The sequence below is a fragment of the Trachemys scripta genome, chromosome 14, assembly GCF_013100865.1.
Source record: "Trachemys scripta elegans isolate TJP31775 chromosome 14, CAS_Tse_1.0, whole genome shotgun sequence".
NCBI lineage: Eukaryota > Metazoa > Chordata > Testudines > Emydidae > Trachemys > Trachemys scripta.
The window spans coordinates 18634637-18656215 of NC_048311.1; the positions used below are offsets into that span (position 1 = coordinate 18634637).

Genomic DNA, 21579 nt, shown 5'->3' on the forward strand with positions numbered 1-21579 from the left:
AAGGTAACTAACTCAAGATAACTATCTAGATGTAAAATCCTAGTGGAGGGGAGGGAGGAGGGTGTTATAGGATCGACCTCATCTAGCTATATTGACTTGTCTCCAGTAGGATTTTACATTGATATTACTATCTTGATATAATATCACATCTTTTAGTGCAGTGAAGACATAGCTTAATGCCGGCTGAGTTCTGATCTTCCATCTTCCTGTGCTTGTGAGATTGCCACTTGTAATATCTGCTTCCCAGCACAACCTGCAGAGACTCATTCCATGGTGGTATCGTCACCATGGAGTAAAACAAAATTCTCATGCTTTCATTTGTTAGCGAAAACTCTTACTGCAAACTCGCCCGTTGTCTGTCTCGGCTGCGGCAAAAGAGTCCCTAGAGTTTATTATCAGGGTTGGGTGCCAGAATATCTGGCAGGTAAGGAAGGGACTTGTCAGAATAGGTTTGGCAACTGGAATGAGATTCTACTACTATAGACAGGAGGGCTGGCTGTGCCAGAAGCAGAGAATCCTAGGAAGGTGGGTTTTGGGACGGCAGAGAGTGAAGGCCAATCTTCCATCCACGGTCAGCAGCCTGCTTCAGGGACCAGTGATGCTGAGAGGGTTTGAATCTGTGGACAGCACCAGCTCTGCATTTCTGACCTGCTGTGGGTCAACAGACTCTGTTCTCATGGGGGATGGAAGGGCAGTAAGAGCTTTGAGGTTTAGATAATAATAGCAAAGCCTTGTTCCGCCCTTGTTACAGTCATAACACCACGGCTCCTTGAGTTCTTATAATCCTAGGAAGGAGAGCCAAGGACTGCGTGTAATAGGTGGGAAACTTGCTGCACTCTCAGGGAGACTTGCAGTGAGACCACATCAGTCCTGTAACCAATCCCAGCTAGTAATGAAACAGTACTCTCTCCTCCTTCCCCCTAAAAAAAATTAGGGGTATGTATAACAGAATATATCCATGTTCTAGGTTCAGGGCCAACTCCTGATGCCCATTACTCAACACTGGGGGGAAAAAAACCTAGTAAACCCCAATGCTAGACTGACTTCTCTCTGATCACTCATTTCCCAGTAGCAGACTAATGGCTTGTGTACACTTGAAAGTTAATTTGGATTAAGGTAATATTTAAAGTGCAATAACTATTTTAGCATAACTCCATGTGTGGACACTTATTTCAGAATATAAGAGTGTCTGTAGACAAGCCCTAAGACAGCTCAAAATAAGGGGATATGTCTTGGAATAAAGAGTTGGATAGTGTGTGTGTGTGTGTGTGTGTGAGAGAGAGAGAGAGAGAGTGTGAGGAGTGGGTATTAAGGGTCAAATCCTGCTTATTGTATATGTGCAGGTTTGCTGAAGTCAACAGGACTTGTAAGGTGAGCGTCATGTCTCATTTGACTCCATCATTGCTATTCACAGTGCCTCTTGGAGAGTGGCTATTTCTCCTTTTACTTTTCTTCTTGACAGGGTTCAGAGAGAGCAGCTGACTGCCATCTTCAGGCTCATGAAGGAAAACAGTGAGACTTTTGGAGAGATGTCTGAAGGAGATATGAAGGAGCAGCTTAAACTTTATGACATGTAGGCTCACAGCCACTACAGTCTATGGCCTGCCTGCTGCCTCAGCCCCTTATCATTCGACACTGGAGACTGTAGTGCTATAAAACTGTCACTAAATACATAATCAGTTTCATATTTTGGATGGTTTGCAAAAATGTATAGGCCTCTTTGAAATATTTCAAAGACTTGTAATTTCTGTCCCTTTTTACTGGTTTTCCTAAAGGAGCTATTGCTGTATTTTCATCTCATGCAGAGAGATTTCAACTCTTTCTGGCCAGTTTGTAAGAGCTAGACCGTACCGCATGGTGAAATTTGTAACTGTATTCTGACTATGCTTTGTAAGTATGTATTTCTTCACTCTGATCCTCCATCGTCTTGGTGTCTAAAGGAATCTGAGTAAAGTAAGACCACAGCTGCTGCACACTCTAACATGGATAAAATGGGAGTGTAATGAGGAGTTCACTTGCCCTTGCAACAAATCAGCCAGAGACCTCTTCTGAGTGCAATCACCAGTGCTTTTTATTTTCAGTGTCAGTTCCTACCACCTTCTGTTTATAGTCTGCTCCCAACCAGCAACCTTGGGGACAGCTAGTTTCTCCAGCCACCAGGAATGCACAGGCTTTGGCTTTCCCTCCCCCTTCACTTCCTGCCTGCCTGCCAGCCTTATAAAGCCCCCTGGCTAATGAGGCCTGCAGATGCTTCTTTTCTAGCAATTTGGCATGGCCTACTCAGCCAGCCCCAATGAATGCTTCTTAATTGGAGCTGGGCTAACAGGGGCCTGGCTCAGGACCTCCTGGCCAGCATCCTGTTACAGGGAGGTTACCCTTTTAGGGTATATCTGCACTGCAGCTGAGAGTGTGCTTCCCAGTGTGCATAGACAGACACACACTAGCTTGAGCCATGGTGATACAGGTAGCAGCTTGGGCTAGCCACACAAGTACAATCACGTTCAACCCTCTCTGTACATACTCAGGCAGCTAGACTGAGCTACTGCCTAGGCCACCACAGCCACACTGCTATTCTTGGTGCACTAGTTCAAGCAGAGCTAGCATGTGTCTGTCTTCCCACGGTGGAAAATATGCTCCCAAATGCAGCATATACACTTAGTCAGGATCATGCATATTGATTATTCAGACAGTATGGGGCTGATATCACATGATTCACCGAGTTTTTTTGGCTGGAAACCAGTGATTCTGAAGGAGGATAAAGCTACCAGGAACAATATGTGAATAACTTTTGTAAGTGCATTTTTGCTGTCACCCAGACCAAGTATCTCCTTATGGGTATATTCTGCATCTATAATCACCATCAAAACCTACGTGGAACAGAATGTTCAGTCGAACTATAAAAACAACAAGGAGTCTGGTGGCACCTTAAAGACTAACAGATTTATTTGGGCATAAGCTTTCGTGGGTAAAAACCTCACTTCTTCATGCAAATAACTTTTCCATTCCAGTTTGGGAAATTTCATTCCCCCCCAATTTGCTTCTCCTTAAAAGTGTGTTTTTTTTCACTGCATAATGCAGCAGCAGAAAATGCCACTTCCATTAGAATTTTTGAGTGGAAGCAGGACAGTGGCCATCTTTGAAAATTATCTTTGGTCAGAGGCAAGAGGATGGGAAGCACAGTGAGAAACTGATTTACATCTACGTCATAGTCCTTTGTGAGACAGAGTGAGGGAGAGCAGGTTTTAGATTTAGTTAAGGTAGAGTGTAGGTGGAGCATGGGGGTCAGGTCAGTTGATGTAGCTGATGGTGGAGGAGAAAGGGCAGAATGTCCAAAGTTTGGGAATACTATTCCTTGGATGAAAAATGGGCTTGTAATGTAATATTCAGTGTGGATCCTATATTCATCCATGGTCCTGGGCCTCATGTAAGGAACAGAGCACACTTCAAGAACACATATAAAATGGGGTATTCGGTCCTGGTGCTGGGTGCCCAGCCATGCTCTGCCAAGAAAGGAGAGCCACCAACATAGATGCCAGCAGGCAGGAACACATGTTGCAGATTGTAAGCTTTTTGTGGGAGAAACTGTCTTTGTTCTGTGTTTGTGCAGCCCCTAGCACAATAGGGCCTGGTCCATGATTCGCGCTCCTAGGTGCTATCATAATACAAATAATAATAATAATTAATAAAGGGGCATCAGCATCAAGAGGGGCTGAATTAGTTCTCTCACACTCTGGTTCCCGATCCCATTGTTTATTAAATAAGTAGCTAAATCTAGCATTCGTACTTGGATTAGGAATCCGTTCCAGTTTCTTATATCCTTTAAGGGCAAGTTCCTTCCTCCTCCACACCCTACCCTTTCAAAACAAGTCAAGATGGTTCCTGCTGATCCTCTTGAGTGCATAGGCTCTGCCTATCAGTCAGCCTGAAGAAATACCACGTAACTTCAACCAGGTAACAAAACCCATTGGTAAATATACTGCCAAAAGATGCATTGAAATTATTAATAGGAATTACCATGCCCAATTTGGATTACATTTTCCTTGATGCAGAATGTTTGTGGGAAACTCCATTTTGGGGAAGCTCTGTGAATTCACAAAAAAGGGCATGTTTCAAATGTGTTTTATTTCATGATAAGTATTTTGAACAGCTCTGGCCAGACATTGGCACTTTTAGTTCATCAAGAAAATTGTAGTGCATTCCATGTATTTGGTATGCACCAGTTTCTCTCTTCTTTTATGAAATATTTTAAATCCCTTGACATTAGGGGACATTTCCTAGTTTATGCCACTGCTGATGTCACCCAACATTCATTTAACTTCTTCCAGCCCCATTCTAAGGAATAATCGCTTTAAAAACGAAAATTTCTTTATAGCCCTTTAGTTTGAGAAACCATCTCACTAGCAGAACACTTCTTCACCACGTATACTCCATAATACAATAACATGTAACTTTTCAAAAACATCTTGCTTTCTAATTTTTTTCACTTGGGTGGAGGACTTGCCTGCAGGCATATTTACTACAAGATCATGCTGGCTTTACCATGAAATCATGGTTTAATTTGACTTTCATGTCTGAAAATCCTGTAGTTTCAGGATTATTCCTGTCTTTTTTTGTTTTTTTCCTTTACATTTGGGCTGCTTCTACACAGGTGGAGTTCTGAAAATCTCCTAACAATACACTGTCACTGATGACAGCAATGGTAGAAGCACCAGCGTAGACATCTGCTGGCATTTTAACCCCTGTCCTGTCTAACCCTGTTTAGTGGTAGATGACATGGGTGGTTAAAATTCCAGCAGTGGTTGTGTAATGGTGAAAGATTCTCAGAAATTTGCCAGAGCTAACAAGGCCCAAATGTAAAAAGAAATGAAGCCAATTAATCTACGATCTCCCTGAACTACGCTAAGAGCATAATAGTTAAAGGGATTGTGAGATTAGAACGCTTTGCCGGTTTAATGTTCAGTTTCTTAATGTGTGGGGAAAACAGTGTACATTCTTAGAAAGCTTTAATAAAGATAAGCCTGTTGTACATCTATCTGATATTAGTTTGTCTTGTAGAATAGAAACACAAAGTATTTTGTGTGCAAGAGTTTGAAGGTACAAAAACTTTAGGGAAATTCCCTTCTTTAATAAACTGACTACAAGTTTCCTCTCCATTTCTGATCCATCAAAAAGGGTGAGTCTACACTGGGAAATTTACCAGAATTACTTTACCAGTATAATTATAGCACTATAGTTATACTAGTATAATTCCTCATGTAGACACTGTTATTAGGAAAAACAATAGCCCCTTTCTCCTAAGCTAAATTGAAAAAAAAAGCCCACTGTTCTGCTGAATAAATGTCCTCACAGGGAGCTAGACTGGTATAAATATAGCAGTATAATTATACCAGTATAGTAATGCTGGTAAATTTTCCTTTTTGGCAAGCCCTCAAATCCAGAGATGGGAGTTCAAGGAATGGCAATTCCCACTTGACAGGCTGTGGGCTCAATATTACATTTTTTTTTCTTTTTAAATCTACAGGCCACCTTTCATTTGGATACTATTGTTGAAATGTATCTGTGTAGGGTATGACAGGTTAAAGGACACTGTTAACTTAAATTTTAAAAGAACCAAGATTCCACTATTGCAGCCACTTTAGAGAGTGTGCCCCAATTCTTTTTTAACTAATTAAAAAATTATATGTTTTTTTCAGCTCCCGTGTTGATGTTGATAAGTTTTCAGCAAGGAAAAAACTGATTAGCTGATCTCGTTTTATACTGAGACTGTATAAACTCTTTGCATCAGGAACCCTCCTTTGGTTATGTTTGTACAGCACCTAGCACAGTGGGAAGTTATCCACAGCTGAGGCTCCTAGGCCCTGCCACTATATAAACAATGAATGACAATAGGTATGGGAAACAACTCAGTGTACACAGGCGGATGGCAAACAGATTAAACATGCAGCCTGCCTACGAACTGCAGTGACACCCTGCCATGTGAATCCCCGTGTGGCTGCTATGGGAACAGAGAACCTGGTCTGTCACCATGGCAACCCCGCCTGAGACCCTGTGTTGCTGCCATGGCAACACCGACCTGCGAGGCCCCTGGGCGCCCCGACTTCACACAGGCTGTGGGAAGATGCCGTCGGGAGGATCGAAGGCACGCAGCCATCACTGGGCGCGACTGGCTCCCCTTTCCCAACTGAGTTGTGACTTTGGTTTGAACTATCCCTGGCAGGCTTCCGTGGTCAGCCCGCGCAGCAGGAGAAGGACCCAGCTAGAACAGCCCCTAAATCCAGTACAGCGCATGCGTGTTCGCAGAGCCGCTCCGGACGAAAATATGTCTTGCCTCCGGAAGCGGCTGCGAGAACCGTTACGCACCGCGCGTGAGCCGTTTAGGACGCCTAAAGCGCGCTCTGCGCATGCGCCCACGCGGGGCTGGCGACTAATGTCGTGACATCTGGATGGTTCCCGGATATTATCGCTCTAAACTCTTACCATGCGCGGACTCAGGGAATGCCCGGATGGACGCGGCCGACGTTGCCCCGCGCGTTATGCGCATGCGCAGTGTGAAGATGGTGGGGCTGGATATGGGTAAGTGATAGCGGAGCAAATCCCAGCCAGGGCATTAGGCGGCTGGCCCGGCCCCGCCCCGCGGCTGGTTCTCACCCTCTCTCCCTTCTCTCAGATTTCAGGGACCGGCAGCTGAGGCGGCGGCAGCAGCAGGTGCTGCAGCAGCGTCAAGGTAACCAGGTCTGGCGCCTGCCCCGCGGGGCCCGCTGCCCCTCAGCCTGGGCCCCGTTCCAGGGCCACGGCCAGCAGCCGTGGCCAGTGGCTCGCAGGAGGAGAGCGGCCGGCTCTGGGCAGCGGGGATGGCAGCCGCGGCCAAGGACGGCAGCCGCCCCCAGGGCGAAAGGGAGCGCGGCATCGGGCCCTAAGGCTAAGGCGGCTGGAGCGGCAGACCCCAAGGTGGCTGGCGGGAGCGTGGGGGCAGGGAGCGCGGTGGGCCCAGCAATGACAGCGGCCTCAGGCGGGAGCGCAGCGGAGACGGCGGCGGCCCCAGACCCCGCGGTGAAGGTGGCAGGTGGGAGCGTGACCATGGTGGTGGCAGCCTCGGGCCCCATGGTGAAGGTGGCTGGCGGGAGCGTGACCATGGTAGCCCCGTGCCCCCCAGCAAAGGTGGACGCTGGGAGAGTGGGGGAGATGATGGTGGTGGGTTTGGGTCCTGTGGTGAAGGAGGCTGACCGGAGCACAGCGGAGACGACAATGAAGGTGGCTGGTGGGACGGTGACGAGGACGGCATCAACCTCAGACCCTACGGTGAAGGTGGCTGGTGGGAGCCCAGTGACCTCAGGCCCTGCGGTGATGTCGGCGGCCTCCAGCTCTGGGGCAACGGGCCCTGCGGCGAAGGTGGCCAATGAGATCATTCAGTCTCCCTCTTTTGGGTCACAGGCGGCCATCCCACTGCCAAAATACAACAGTGGGGTATCTGTATCTACAATGGAGCCCAACAGCAGCAGCACATTGGCTTTCAAGGGTTCTGTGGTTTCAATGGCAGCCACAAAGAGACCCAACAACAACAATGTCCCTGTGTGTGGGACTCCAGCAGCCAAGCTCCTCAAATTGCCTGGGCCTGATGACAACCATAGTCCAGCCCTTTTGGAAGCCTTCAAGGCTGTGGTTGCAGCTGGTGGGAGTGGCTGGCTGGACCCAGTGGCAGTGGCTGCAGTGAAAACAGAACTGGAAGTGGGCTGCTCCTTTGAGGAGGACCTGGGAAGTGGGAGCAGAGAGACAAGTGGCAAGAGCAGTGAGCCACAGCAACTCACCTGGACCCCCACCCTACTTGTGACAGAACGCAAGAGAAAGAAGAAGCCTATTAGCCAGGAGCGCACAACCTTAGTGAACCTTGTACCATGCACTGAGGATAGGATAAAGGAGCCTAAGCCCAACCCCCTGGGATCAGAGGACCAAGCAGAGGCCTACAATATGGAGCCCATGTTGTCATTTTTCCCACCAGATTCCCACATTAGAAGCATGGTACCAGGTGAGTGGAGTGGGAGGGCTTCAACCTATGGAATTCTATAATGCAGTCCGTGGCAACAGAAGATGTTGAGACTGTGGTTTCCAGGGTATGATGCTTTATCTTTAGAGGTAGTCTGAAGATCATTTGTGTATATTTTCCTGCTTCTTTATGATGTATGGTAGAAAAACCCTAAAAAGAGATTGATATAAATATAATGGTGTGGGAGAAGTAGAAATGATTCTATGATTTTTTGTAGATCCCTGTTTCACCTGGAAGACTATGGGTGACTAGAAAAAATTAGGACTAGGACATTTGAGAAGCCAGGCAACAAAAACCATAATTAACTGATAAGAGGTAGTGTTTTTTATTTATTTTTTTATTCAGACTGTTTAATATTTCTCATTTTTATTAACACTTTTTTTAACTCAAACATCTGAGAATCCATTAGGAGAAAATAGATCTTAAATTATGGACTGAGGGAACTCCAAGTTCACATCTGAGGCTTCCAAGGAATCCTGGCATATTGCTGACTCTTCCTGCCCCCCTCCCACTGCTACCCCTTCCCCATCTCCACATTGGCCCTTCAGTCTTCCTCTCTTCTTCTTCTTCTTCTTCGGTAGTGACTCTTCTTTTTTGCTTACATGACTGGGGTACTTTGTTACTTTGCAGCCTCTAATGTCTCTGTGGTATTACCACCATAACAGTGAATGAGTGGCAGGGAAGATGTTGCTCTGTAAGCAGTAACTAAATAACAGAAAATCTTAGGCAGTTTGGATTTGGAGGTGCAGGAAATATAAACTACTAACTGTCAAAAGAAGTCATGCTGTGAGCTGGAGATTACTTGTATGCAGTGTCATTGTAGTGGTTTCGGTCCCAGGATATTAGAGAGACTCTCTCACCAACAGAAGTTGATCTAATAAAAGATACTACCTTACCCACCTTGCGTCTCTGGAGGTTACTTGACTTTCAGTGAATGAAGCAATGGCAAGGAACTGTAGCAAGGAGTGCATTGCGGCTGATTCGGAATGAAAAGGTGGAGGTGAGTGAGACAAGCAAAGACATCTAATGTCCTGTGGATTCTAATTTCACATCTAGGGGAAAGTGAGCCCTCATCCTGATTGCTCTTTTGGAAAAATGTAATGTATTTGGAAATCATCTTAATGCTAAAACAAAATTATGCCTTTCCCCTTCTGATTTTTCAGTATCTTTTGTTATTTTCTTACCTGAGGTTTTGTGACTTAGTCTTTCTCTGATGCTTGATTTCAATCAGGAAATGTGGGAATTGTAGGAAGTAGTGATGGAAGTCATCTGTTCAATCATTTAGTTTACACACCTGCTACCTGACTAGGGCGGGATTGTTTGCTACAAGACTTTTTCCCAGTGCTGTCTATAGGTCTGAATATCCCAGTCGATGGAGTTTCCACTTCCTGGTGGCAACATATATTAGGCTGTGCAATAGGGAAGTACTTTCTTGTATTCAGCCTACTTTTTTAAGCTTTGTTCCATTCTTTGCTGTTATTCTTGAATTGAGGTAATGGCCAGAGGCCTCAGTCAGGATTGGGTCCCTGTTCTGATCCATTCTGTACATACCCATGGAAGATGGTCACTGTCTTAAGTGTTCACAGTCCCCATGCACTACTGTAAGTTATTTATCTTCCTCCTTAGTGTTTATATCCTTCACATGTTTGAATTGCTACTTCTTGATTGAGTACCTCTTGTTGTGACTGAGGAGTGATATCTGTGGTTGGCTGGATTTTTCTTTCTTTTTTTAATTCCATGTTCTTCCAATTAAGGCTCTTCTTTCTTTTCTCCTTCATCTGTTTTTGACAACCTTTGCTGCTTCCTATGTCTCCCCTTCCCAAACTCTGCTTCCTTTCCTCTTTGTGCTCACATACATCCATGTATCTAGTTGTCTCTCTTCCAATTCTTGCTTGTACTGTGGGCAGAATTGGAACAGGAGTACTGATAGCAGGCAGAGTGTGATTTGAGAGTGAGTGACTGGAATTAGCATGTGCTCTTGCAATATGAGGACTGCTGTCCTGCATGCATTCTACTGATGGGATATGAGGAATTAATACAGAAAAGCAGGAATGTTCTGTGAAAATCTTTGCTTAAACTTGGTCATGGCAAGAAAATCAGTTGAGTGACCCTATAGAGATTAACAGCCTGAACAACATGGTATGAAGAATCATGAAGGTGACCTCTCTTCCCCCCCCCCACCTCAAAAACAAATTGACAATATTGTGCATCTTGTGACATATGTGACAGTAGGAATAGGATTTAATTCAAACTCTGAGCCTATCAGTGAAGGATGTTTGTGGGGAGTTTGCTTTGAGCTTTAAGGGAAGTAAGGTGCAATTTAAAGTATAGTTCTAAGGCAGGGGTCGGCAACCTTTCAGAAGTGGTGTGCCGAGTCTTCATTTATTCACTCTGATTTAAGGTTTCGCGTGCTAGTAATACATTAAGGTTTCGCGTGCCAGTTTTTAGAAGGTCTCTTTCTATGAGTCTATAATATATAACTAAACTGTTGTTGTATGTAAGTAAATACGGTTTTTTAAATGTTTAAGAAGCTTCATTTAAAATTAAATTAAAATGCAGAGCCCCTGGACCGGTGGCCAGGACCCGGGCAGTGTGAGTGCCACTGAAAATCAGCCATAGGTTGCCTACCCCTGATCTAAGGGAAACCAGCCTGCTCATCATGGGGTTGGTTTTTACTCTTTTCTTTGTTATAGTTTGGTACTTGAAAAACTGTCACACTTGTTAGTTTTGGATCTTTATAGTTTTCAGTCAGCTAGGACTGGGGTTCCTGGGGTGGTGGGATATAGACCTTATAGCGTCTGTAAAATTAACTGTATGGTATTTTATTTTTAGGTGGTGATAACTTTATGCAAGCTGAACCAAAGGAAATATGGATTTGCGGCCATTCTGTGATTTTGGTGACAAAGAGGAGGGCAAGCACTCACCCACATGGGCTGCAGCTGGGTTTCCCAAGTTCGAGTGCATTTTTGTATTGGCATGGCATACAGGCAATGCTGTGGGATCAGCTCTTGCCTCTTCTTCATGAAATTTATTATCTCAGGTCTTTTCCATCAATTATAGTAATTCACCTTGGGGAAAATGATCTTGTGCAACACACCAGTATGTCACTTATTGTCAAAATGAAAAATGACTTGGGCATCCTTAGAAGGGCCTTCCCTGATGCCCATATAATTTGGTCTTCACTGTTGCCAAGGCGTTTTTGGAAAGGAGCTGAAAAACCAGTGAGTATAGAAAAGGCACGGAAGGGGATTAACAGGGAAATGTCCCATTATTGCAGTGAAAATGGCATAATGTTTTTGAGACATGATTTAATCACTTACGATAAGCCAAACATGTTCCTGCCTGATGTAGATGACTTGTCTGATGTAGGAGCTGATGTTTTTACAGCAGATTTAAAAGGGGCCCTACATTCCTGCCTGGGCTTTGGTAAAGGCTAATCTGCTTTTGTCTGGGGAAACGAATTTTTCAGGACTGTTCCATGACATCCCATCTGTGCACGGGAGTCTAGGATTTGAGGGACAGGGAGGGAGATGGTCATACCAGTTGAAAGTTAAAGCTTCGTTGCTTTAAACTGGCAGGAAGGAGCATTTTGCAGTTGCGTCCACATCCTGTTGTCCTTGGCAAGTTCTTGATGTGCCGGAAGTTAAGGTGGGTTTGGGTTGCCCACTCATGGAGTTTCACAGGTCTGTCAGGTCTGTGCACAAAAGACTGTAGTAACTATGGAGTTACCACCACCCCCCCTTCCCCTGTGAAGGCGGGAGACTGGACAGATACATAACCTCTGAGTGAGTTAATGTTCATTGTGTTAATTTTGTTCATTTTGATCCCTCATAGCAGTATTCTTGTAGACAATAAGATGTAATTCAGGATTAACGAGTTTCAGATGGCTCGTTCACATATTTCTATCTTAAATTAGATGTGTGTGGAATAAACATTTTGTTTAAGGTGTGAGTGTGTGTGTATATACACACGTGCATACACCATAACACATTTAAATGTAAGTGTGCAGCATGGTATGTTGTCTCTTATGCTTTGGTATAATAGACTGTAATTGTTGGAAAGTTATGGACATTAGCAGGGCTTTGGACCAGATCCTGGAGCTGGAGTGTGGAGCAGCTCCGGAGCAGTGGAGCTGCAGGTTTTTGCCTGGAGCTGGAGTGGAGCCAGAGCACAGCTCCAAAGCCCTGGATATTAGGGCTCTGACTAAACAGACTGTTTCCAATTATTCATAGAAATATAGGGCTAGAAGGGACCTCAAGAGGTCATCAAGTCCAGCCTTCTGAGTGCTGAGGCAGGACCATCCCTCTGTTCTTAAAAAACCTTCAAGGATGCCTATTCCACAACCTCCCTTGGAAGTCTATTCCAGTGCTTAACTACCCTTCTAGTTAGAAAGTTTTTCCTGATAACCATCTTAAATTTCCCTTGCTGCAGATTAAGCCCATTACTTGTTGTCTTACCTTCAGTTGACATAGAGAACAATGTAATCACTATCTTCTTTATAACAGCCCTTAACATCGTGGAGGACTGTTATCAGGTCCTCCCTACTTCTTTTCTTAAGACTAAACATGCCTAGGGTCTCCCCTTCTCTTCCCTCCTCCTCACCCCACCCCACCGTTCAGATTTTCCAAACCTTTTATCATTCTTGTTCTCCTTTGGACTCTTTCTAGTTTATTTACATCTTTCCTAAAGTATGGCACCCAGAACTGATACAGTATTCCAGCTGAGGCCTCTCTAGTGCCAGGTAGAGCAGGACAATTACCTCCTGCGTTTTTTATATATAGCACTCCAGTTAATACACTCCAGAATGACATTAGCTTTTTTTCACAACTACATCACGCTGTTGACTCATATTCAGTTTGTGATCCACTACAACCCCAGATCGTTTTCAGCAGTACTGTCACCTAGTCAGTCATTCCCCATTTTGTAGTTGTGCATTTGATTTTTCCTTTCTAAGTGTAGTACTTTGCATTTACCTTTACTGAATTTCATCTTGTTGATTTCAGACCAATTTTCCAGTTTGTCAGTCATTTAGAATTCTAATCCTATCCTCCTACGTGCTTCCCAGCATGGTATCGACTGCAAATTTTATAAGTATACTCTCCACAGCATTTTCCATGTTAATGAAAATAGTGAATAGTACCAGACCCAGGACTAACTCCTGCGGGACCCCACTAGATTCATCCCTACCAGTTTGACAGCAAACCATTGATAACTACTCTGAGTATGGTCTTTCAATCAGTTTTATACTTACCTGATAGTAATTTCAAATAGACCACATTTACCTGTTTTACTTATGAGAATGCCATGTGGGTCTGCGTCAAAAGCCTTACTAAAAATCAAGGTATATCCTGTCTGCTGCTTTCCCTCATCCACTAGGCCAGTAACCCTGTTAAAGAAGGAAATTCGGTTGGTTTGGCATGATTTGCTATTTCTTATAACCCTGCTATCCTCTAGCTGCTTACAAATTGGTTAATAATTTGTTCCAGTATCTTTCCATGTGTGCAAGTTAGGCTGACTGGTCTATAATTCCCTGGGTCCTCTTTGTTCCCCTTTTAAAAGATAGGTACTATTTTTGCCCTTCTCCAATCTTCGAGTTATTCACCCAGCATCCATGAATTCTCGAAGATACTTGCTTACGGTTATGAGGTTGCTTCAGCTAGTTCCATAGGTACAATAGGATGAATTTCATCAGGACCTAACAACTTGAATACGTCTAACTTATCTAAATGTTCTTTAACCCGTTCTTCCCTATTCTGGCTTGCATTCCTTCCCCTTTGTTGTTAATATTGTGACCCAATACTCAACACCATTAACCTTTTTAGTGAAGACTGAAGTGAAATAGGCATTAAACACTCAGCCTTCTTGATGTTGTCAGTCATTCGCTCTGCTTCCCTGCTAAGTAGAGGACCTACACTTTCGTTTTGTCTTTCTCTTGCTCTTCAGGGTTAATCCTGTGTTAACACTAACAAGTACATAGGGCTCGCAAGTATCCTCTATCCCGTTCTCATTTGAGTCTAGCTTCCATCTAGTGTCTGACTAGTAACCTGCTCTGCAATAGAGGTTTTGACAAAACTGGCTTCCTCACCATCAGTTGCTCTGCAACCTGTCCTCAAATAACACATTCATTTCTGGCTATACTCAAGAACTCTACCTTCCAGCACACTACTGGCTTGGATGCTGACCTGCAAACAAATCACTTACCTCTTTGTGCCTCATCTTACCATTTCGTAGTTCCATTTCAAATTTACCCATTTACCTACCTCAAAGGGTTTGTTAAAGATATTAAGTGCTCAATAGCTAGGGATTATAATTTTTTTTTGTATGTCTGTATAAGAACACATAACTAGTGGGAATTTTCTCATGAGGGTCCAGTGAGAAACTTTCTCTTGTTTTGAGATCATTTATGTGAATAGCAATCAAAGAGCTGACTGTTGAAATGCCATCTAATTCTTTCCCTATGTTTGTGTTAAGCCTACAAGTCATTGCTTAGAAGGATCAGAATAACACTGTTGATGGTATACTGGCCAAAACACATGTGTATGTTTTGTTTGGGTGGTTTATACTGAGAGGTCATCAGACTGGGAATGGCAGTAACTCCACGACTTCCTGTCTTTGCATGGGAGTCTGGAATGAGGGTGAAAGGTAATTGCTTAATTGCCAGAAATGGGCAAGAAGAAAAGTTGTCCATGTTACCTGTGAATCTTTTGGAAGACATGAGGTGGAAGATTTGGGGTAGTCTAGGAGCGCCTCTCTAAGGCAAGGCTGTAATAATGATGTAATCTCCCAAGAGTGGAGAAATTGGCTGATGACCTCTTTCAATTGACTGTACATAGTTGTTGAGCATTTTTGTAGGTGGAACATATTTGTAATGTGAACAGCACTGTAACTTTTTGTACATTAATAAAGCTATGATTTTTGTGTTCTTCTCTTCAAAGCTGTGATATATTTGTATGCTTTGGTGAAGTGCCTACCAGTGTTTAGCTTTCTGCAGAATAGCAAAACCTTGCATGCATTTTGTTTTGCATTGCAACCCAAAAGTTAACATGGCTGGGAGAGCTGATTGTGGGGCACTTTTAAGTAAAATTCATTACTACTTCATAAAGATTATAAGCAACATACCCTGGGGTTCCTATGATCTTCAGGTAGAACTGACACATGCTTGCAATTTTTCCCCCCACCCCTATTTGGTTTCTATAATGGCACTGGCAGAATGCCACTCTTGATGTCTGTCAATGACACTCAAATGATGATGTAATTAAAATTTAATTTTGTCAAACAACTTAGTTTTTCTATAGTATGAAGTGAAACTTCAGAGTAGTGCTGAGTAAAACTTTTAATATAGCAATTAAACTGCAAGTATTTTTTCCCTATGCCTGTGCCCGGTATCTCTATGAATAAGGCTTTATAGGCCTAAATGTCAGTGCTCCATAATGATTAATATGGTAGTAAAAGCAATTACATGGTATATCTTTGTAAATGCTGTGGTAGCCTTTCACTTATTAGCTTGTACCAGCCTCTGTTTTTGATGGTTCTAGTCTTGGCTAGAACTCGCATGTGGTACTGAGATACTACCATCATTTTTATATACATACCCAGAGAAATGGGGTTCTCAAGGAGTTAGCCCTTTTTTCCTCTGCTCCTTTTTCAAACTAGCATGATCAGACCATTCCCCTTAAAGAGTGGATCATTGGTAATAAGTACTAATGAATGATGCTCTGTTGGCTGTCAGGTGGCATTAACAAATTATTATTTTATTGTATTGTTTCCTTCTCTTTTGTCCCTCCCCAAAGGCCGACCAGAGAATTTAAAAAAAACAAACAAATTGAGGGCAGTGTGATACTTGCTTTACACTGATGTAAACAGAGTGCATTTTCATTTACTTTAATGGAGTTACTCCTGACTTGCACAGATTTGTAAGGGCAGTCAGGCCTTAGAGATGCTGTTAGGTCATATAGTTTGACTTTCTGCTGTGTCTAGGTGACAGTTCTGACATCTCAATAACATAATTGGCCCTCTAGCACAGGGAACAAAGGCCAGTGGTGGCTTCAGCTTTCCAGCTCTGGTCTTTGCCCATGGTTATGTTGTCATTGGTTTGGGTGTATTTAACCTTCAAATTGAACTTTCAGGATGGAAATGCATTACATTTGATTGTTTAACAGAAGATTGATTCCCTAGAAATATTCGCTACATACAAAACAGATGTGGGGAAAAGGACAGTGTTACTGATTTAGGCCAGAATTTTCCAACTGGATGCCTAAATTTAGGTTCCTAAATAAGAGGCTTGCCCCCACTTCTTTGCTGTTGTAGAACACTGAATTTTGTAAAACTACCTGTATTAATGAGCTTCTATGGAGTTAATAACATTAGCCTTTAGTAAAATGTAGAAAGTGAGTTACCTCTTCTTGTGAAGCTGTATGCAAATAAAACTTAATTCTTTTGGTTTATACACAAGTCAAATAACAAGTTTGTGTTACTCTTATGAACTGCTGTATTCTTTTCTATTTCTGAATAAGTCTTTGTCGTCTTATCTGGTAAGATGCACTTTCCCATGGGTATATAATATCAATTTTTTGTTGAGTGCTTGCATTTACTAGGGAAAGTCTAGAATATAGTTTTCGTTGTCTGAAATAATGCTTAAACATACATAGAGCTTTTATCTGTAGGTTTCAAAATACTTTGCAGAGATGGGTAAGTATCAATAATGTATAGAAAAGAAGGGGAAACTGGAACATCTTTATTAGTGCGTATATGTATATGCTGTATGTATCACTTCTGTTTGATTGTTGCTAACAATTTAATAGCTTGATCTTCAAAGACAATATGCAAAGAAATAAATCCAGAGATTTGGCTTTGTTCCTATAGTCTATTTTCCTGGAAACTACATAGGGAATCCATGTTGTCCCATAGTCCTGGTCTATGCACGATTACTTGTAGGATACCGAATATGGATATGCCATGCCCTTGGTGAGGACATGTGACATTATCCAGGCTACAATCTGGACAGATGGACAGCTGTGTCCCCTCAGATCACCAACCTGGGGTGTCTTTTACATTGCTGTTACTGCCGTGAGCATAGAAGAATGGAGGAGAGAGGTAATTTGTGTTGTGTGTGTTTCTCTATTCTTATACCTTTCTCCCCTGCTTGAAGTCCTCTCCAGCTGGGGTTCAGGGGCAGCCAATCTGTTTACACAGGAACCCCTAGCTGTTTTCCATTGCTAATATGTAAACGTCTCACACCTTTCTTCCTGCCAAAGAATGGTCACTTAACTAGGTGATAATCCACTTGACTTGGTTGGCTTAAGCCACCAGGCTTAGTTGCTGGTTTCTTTTTTGTTTCTGAGGAACTGGTTTGTGCCTGCTTTTCTAAACTTGGAGCATGTTACAGCCGTGTTATACAGTAGAATCTTATACTTTACATACAATGTTGATACACCTATTTTACCAGGACAATAATGTCCAGCAGATTGAGTTGTCAAATGATACCTCACAAGGCATACTTTGTCCAAAATATATCATGGTCATGTAAAAAGAATGGACATAGGGGTACAGTCTGTCACAGAGTCACTGCATGCATAGGACCTGATCCAAAGTCCATTGATGTTAGTAGAATTTGACTTCAGTGGGCTTTGGATCAGGCCCACAATCAGGTAAATCTGTTTGAGATGGCCATTGGCTAAACTGTTCTCTTTTTCCTCTTGTGTCAATTTAGTCTGTGATAGCCTTGGAAAGCGCTTGGACTGACCGCTTTGGAAACAGACCTGTTGACAGAGAGCTGCATCTGGAGCAGTGCAAGATGTGCCGTGCCATGCCATCGCCCCAGTATCTTGTTGGACGGCATACCCCTTAAGATTCTCCCCTTCCCTGCAAGTGATGTTTTCTTTGCATTGGGGCTGCAAAGAGGGAGATACAGGAACTCTTTGCACATTGAAGATTCTCCCACATGGGGATTTGGCAGCAAGGGACTTGTGTGGATTTGCACTCCCTGAGTGCTGCAAAGGCAGAGATTAGGAGCAGAGAATCTGCCCCTAAAACTTGAAAGGATCCTAGTACAATCATGCTGTCAGAGCTATGGCCTACTGGCCATAAGTTATATAAAACTATATGTTGAGGTAAGTAGACATTCCCAACTTTCCTTATCAGTTTGATCAAATTACTAACAGTCAACTGCAACTTTGCCTGTTAGAGGAGAATGCAGCTGGATCACTAGGTAAGAAATACTCGGAACAACATTTTGGCATTTTGTTTGGCTGCTCTATGAAATTAACCATTTAGAATTCGTCAAGCAATAAATGGAGATTGGGGTGATCAAGTTTGAACTGATCTCTGCAAAATGCATTTTATCAGAACAAAATAGCCTAGGACATGGAAAAAAGTTGTAATGAATTCAGGACATAAGTCTGCTCTTCCTTTTGTAGGGTGTGTGGTTTTTTTGAAGGGAGAGTTCTTTCGGTAAAATCACCAGTGTTTGAAAGCCAGAATTAGAAAACTTGGAAGTGTGGGAATGCACATCTGTGGCCACTCAAGCAACCTTAACTCTACCCCTGTATCCCGCCAACCTTCCATTCTCTTCACCTGTTGTACTTAACGAGAAAGATGGAGAACTTTTAATGCAGGGCTTTCAAATGAAGGTGGTTTTGATGAGGACTAAGTTCACAGCCAGTGGCTGCAGACATCTTAAATCTGCTCCTGTTTGCCGAGCTGTGGAGTGCATGGGTTTGGTTTTGTACAAATGTATCCAATATGAAGGTGTGATCTGCTTCCTGCAGTGGCTCATGTAAGCCACTTAACTTTTTGTCTAGTGTTTGTAGTTCTAGGTACAGTAATAGTGCATCTATGCTAGGGGTCAAAGTAAGGCATTCTTTGGGGCATTGGGTAACTTTCTGAATATGATCCATTTCAGTGAAGAGATGCACTAGTGTTCTCTGCTGGCATATGGCCTTAAAGAAAGCAGGAGCCATTGTAGACGTAGCCATATGGCTTTCTTTCAGTCCTCCTAGACTGGCATTTGAGTGCCCCATATGGGTTTCTTCCTGTAGGCCACACCACTGTGTTTCCTGTCTGCTGCCTTCCCTCCCACACTCTCTCATTGTGGCAATCTGCATTTAAGGCAAAAGGAATGTGGATGGGATTTTGAATAACTTCCATTAAGACGTTCCTCAGAATTAATCAAAGGCAGCACTTCTCATTACGATACAACAAGCTAAAACAATGAGTTCCTAGGCCAACCCATTTTGGAGTTATGATGAGCTAAAATTAGTTCAAGAAGTCAGATCACGTTTTTTTATTATTGAAATCCTCATATCTCCTAAACACCGTATCCAATTTTACTCCTATTTTCCAGGGTTCTAAGATCACAATCTGTGTGTGGGGGGGGAAAAATTCACACAATCAAAATCAGATCACAGGTAAATTCACCATACTGTAGTAATTAGGATTGTAGTATACTATAAGTTATAGTAGTTTTCAGTCAGTTACTTCACTCTAATTAGGTCTCTAATCAGTCCTTTTATTTGTAATCAACAAGATTAGGAAAGATGTAATTGTTCTAATTGGTAATCAGACAATAAGAAAATGCATGCTATGTGTAGCTAGCAAGTTGCAAAAGCAGCACTTGTTTTTCATCAGTATTAAGAGGTTATTACCAGTGCCAAAGACTCATTCATTGACAAGGCAGAAGGAACGCACCAGGATTGAAAGAACAAAAAAGCTTTTCAGATGCTGCAATGTTAATTTTATAACCTTATCTGTCTAGTGTTTTTTAGACGGTTGCTGATCACTGTGGGGTTTGAACATGGCAGTCCTGGGAAAAATATTAGAACTGCTATTAATCCTTTTATCAACTATCTGGATTTAGTTTCTTGTCTCAAAGATAAGATTTATATGCATTATGACTGATTTTGTGGATATGATCTCTTCTGTAAGTCCTCTCTAAATATCAAATGGAGGAGCCAAGTTATTAGCTTATGGGCACGTGCACATTTCCAAACTACATTTGTGGAAACAACACTGGCCAGTAGGAGTCTACAATGTTCAAGGTAAGTCCAAAAGATAAAAATGAAGCATTCCTATTTATAGATTTTTTTTTTTTTTTTTTTTTTCCTGGCAAATGTGTCATGTGTCCCAAACTGTGAATCCCTGAGTGTTCCCCAGAAAGCAAGTGCTAAGGTTGTGGGTTGAGCTGAACATACAATGTAAGGCAGAATATAGAGTTGCTGTTTGGATAAAAACATCAGGTGCAGAGAAAACAGAGATTAAATTGTGACAATTATAATGAAGTTGGCACACAGAAATTCAGGATAATTCTGAGGACTAGAATGTCAGTAAAGAGGAGACTAATCTGTACAGGAGAAGATGGGAGGGTGCCATCAGGTTATCAGGTGTGATGAAAGGAATTGTTTGGGTACAGATAATCTCCCCTTGCATTAACAGAACTGTGGGCATCTACTACAGACATTCAGAACAGGAAGACCGCAAGACCTAAGAATTCATGAGGTATCCTAACTGCCCAGGTATCTGTTGGGTATTGAGCAATAGCAAAAGATTCCAGAGTTCTGCAGGACGAAGCTATGGTGCAGAACATAGAGTTTTCTAGTAGACGAGAAGCAATCTGAACGCTGTTTCTTATTGAGAGGCAGGCACTGCTTGAGATCATAAGATTAATGGGGAGTGGACACACAACCCAATGGAACATAAGTTAGAAATACAGAAAATTAATATCGAACACCAACAATTTTATTATTTGCATTAGCATAGTGCCGAACAGAGTCCACAACTCAGATTGGGTTCCCATTGTACTGTACACTAAAGGGAAAAGCTTTCACCAGAACTTAAGTCCCGAAAGAGACTGGCTCCTAGGAGCTGAAGTCTCAATGGAAATCAGTGGGACTTGAGCATCTAAGTCACTTGCACTTTAAAAATTTGACCCAGTGCAAACACATAGTAAAAAATAACCTGTATCCCAAAGAACTTAGTCTAGCTAAATATCCTTGAGGAGCAACAATTTAAAAATATGCAGAGAAAAACAGGAATGTTGGAAGAGGCTTGGAAGTGATGATGGGCATCACTACAACCGAGGTTTTTCTAATGTGATGTGGTTGCAAAAAAATAAAAAAGGCCAGTGCAATTTGGGCTGCATATAGAGACACATCAAGGCTTGGTCTACACTATGGGGGGGGAGGGGGTGTCGATGTAAGATACGCAACTTCTAGCTGAAGTCGACATATCTTATTCTGACTTACCTCCCATCCTCACGGCGCGGGATCGATGGCTGCGGCTCCACCACCATTGCTCGCTCCGGTGGAGTTCCGGAGTCGATGGGGAGCGCGTTCAGGGATCGATATATCGCATCTTAACGAGACGTGATATATCAATCCCCGATAAATCGATAGCTACCCACTGATACACCGGGTAGTCTGGACATACCCCAAGAAGCAGTAGGTAACATTTTCTTATATATCTCCAGTGCAGCTGCACCTGGAAATGGCCCTTTCACTTTTAGACAGCTCAGAGCCAGCAAACTGGTTGGAGTTTAGAGAAGG

The 21579-nt window shown here is 42.9% G+C and overlaps 2 protein-coding genes across 3 annotated transcripts in view; both read left to right on the plus strand.

Annotated features, from left to right (window-relative positions):
- MXRA7 (matrix remodeling associated 7) overlaps window positions 1-5026 on the plus strand; it is a 52553-nt gene extending 47527 nt beyond the window's left edge. For both annotated transcript variants that reach the window (XM_034789717.1, XM_034789716.1), the window contains exon 4: window positions 1463-5026. In XM_034789717.1, coding sequence (XP_034645608.1) covers window positions 1463-1577 — 115 coding nt within the window. In that variant the 3' untranslated portion in view covers window positions 1578-5026. The remainder of the gene's footprint in view (window positions 1-1462) is intronic.
- A 1390-nt stretch (window positions 5027-6416) lies between these two features.
- On the plus strand, window positions 6417-21284 carry LOC117887456. Its single transcript, XM_034790102.1, has 3 exons — window positions 6417-6573; window positions 6668-8023; window positions 10874-21284. The coding sequence occupies exons 1-3, from the start codon at window positions 6444-6446 to the stop codon at window positions 11476-11478; spliced, it is 2091 nt and encodes a 696-aa protein (XP_034645993.1). The 5' UTR covers window positions 6417-6443; the 3' UTR covers window positions 11479-21284.
- Window positions 21285-21579: the final 295 nt, after the last annotated feature.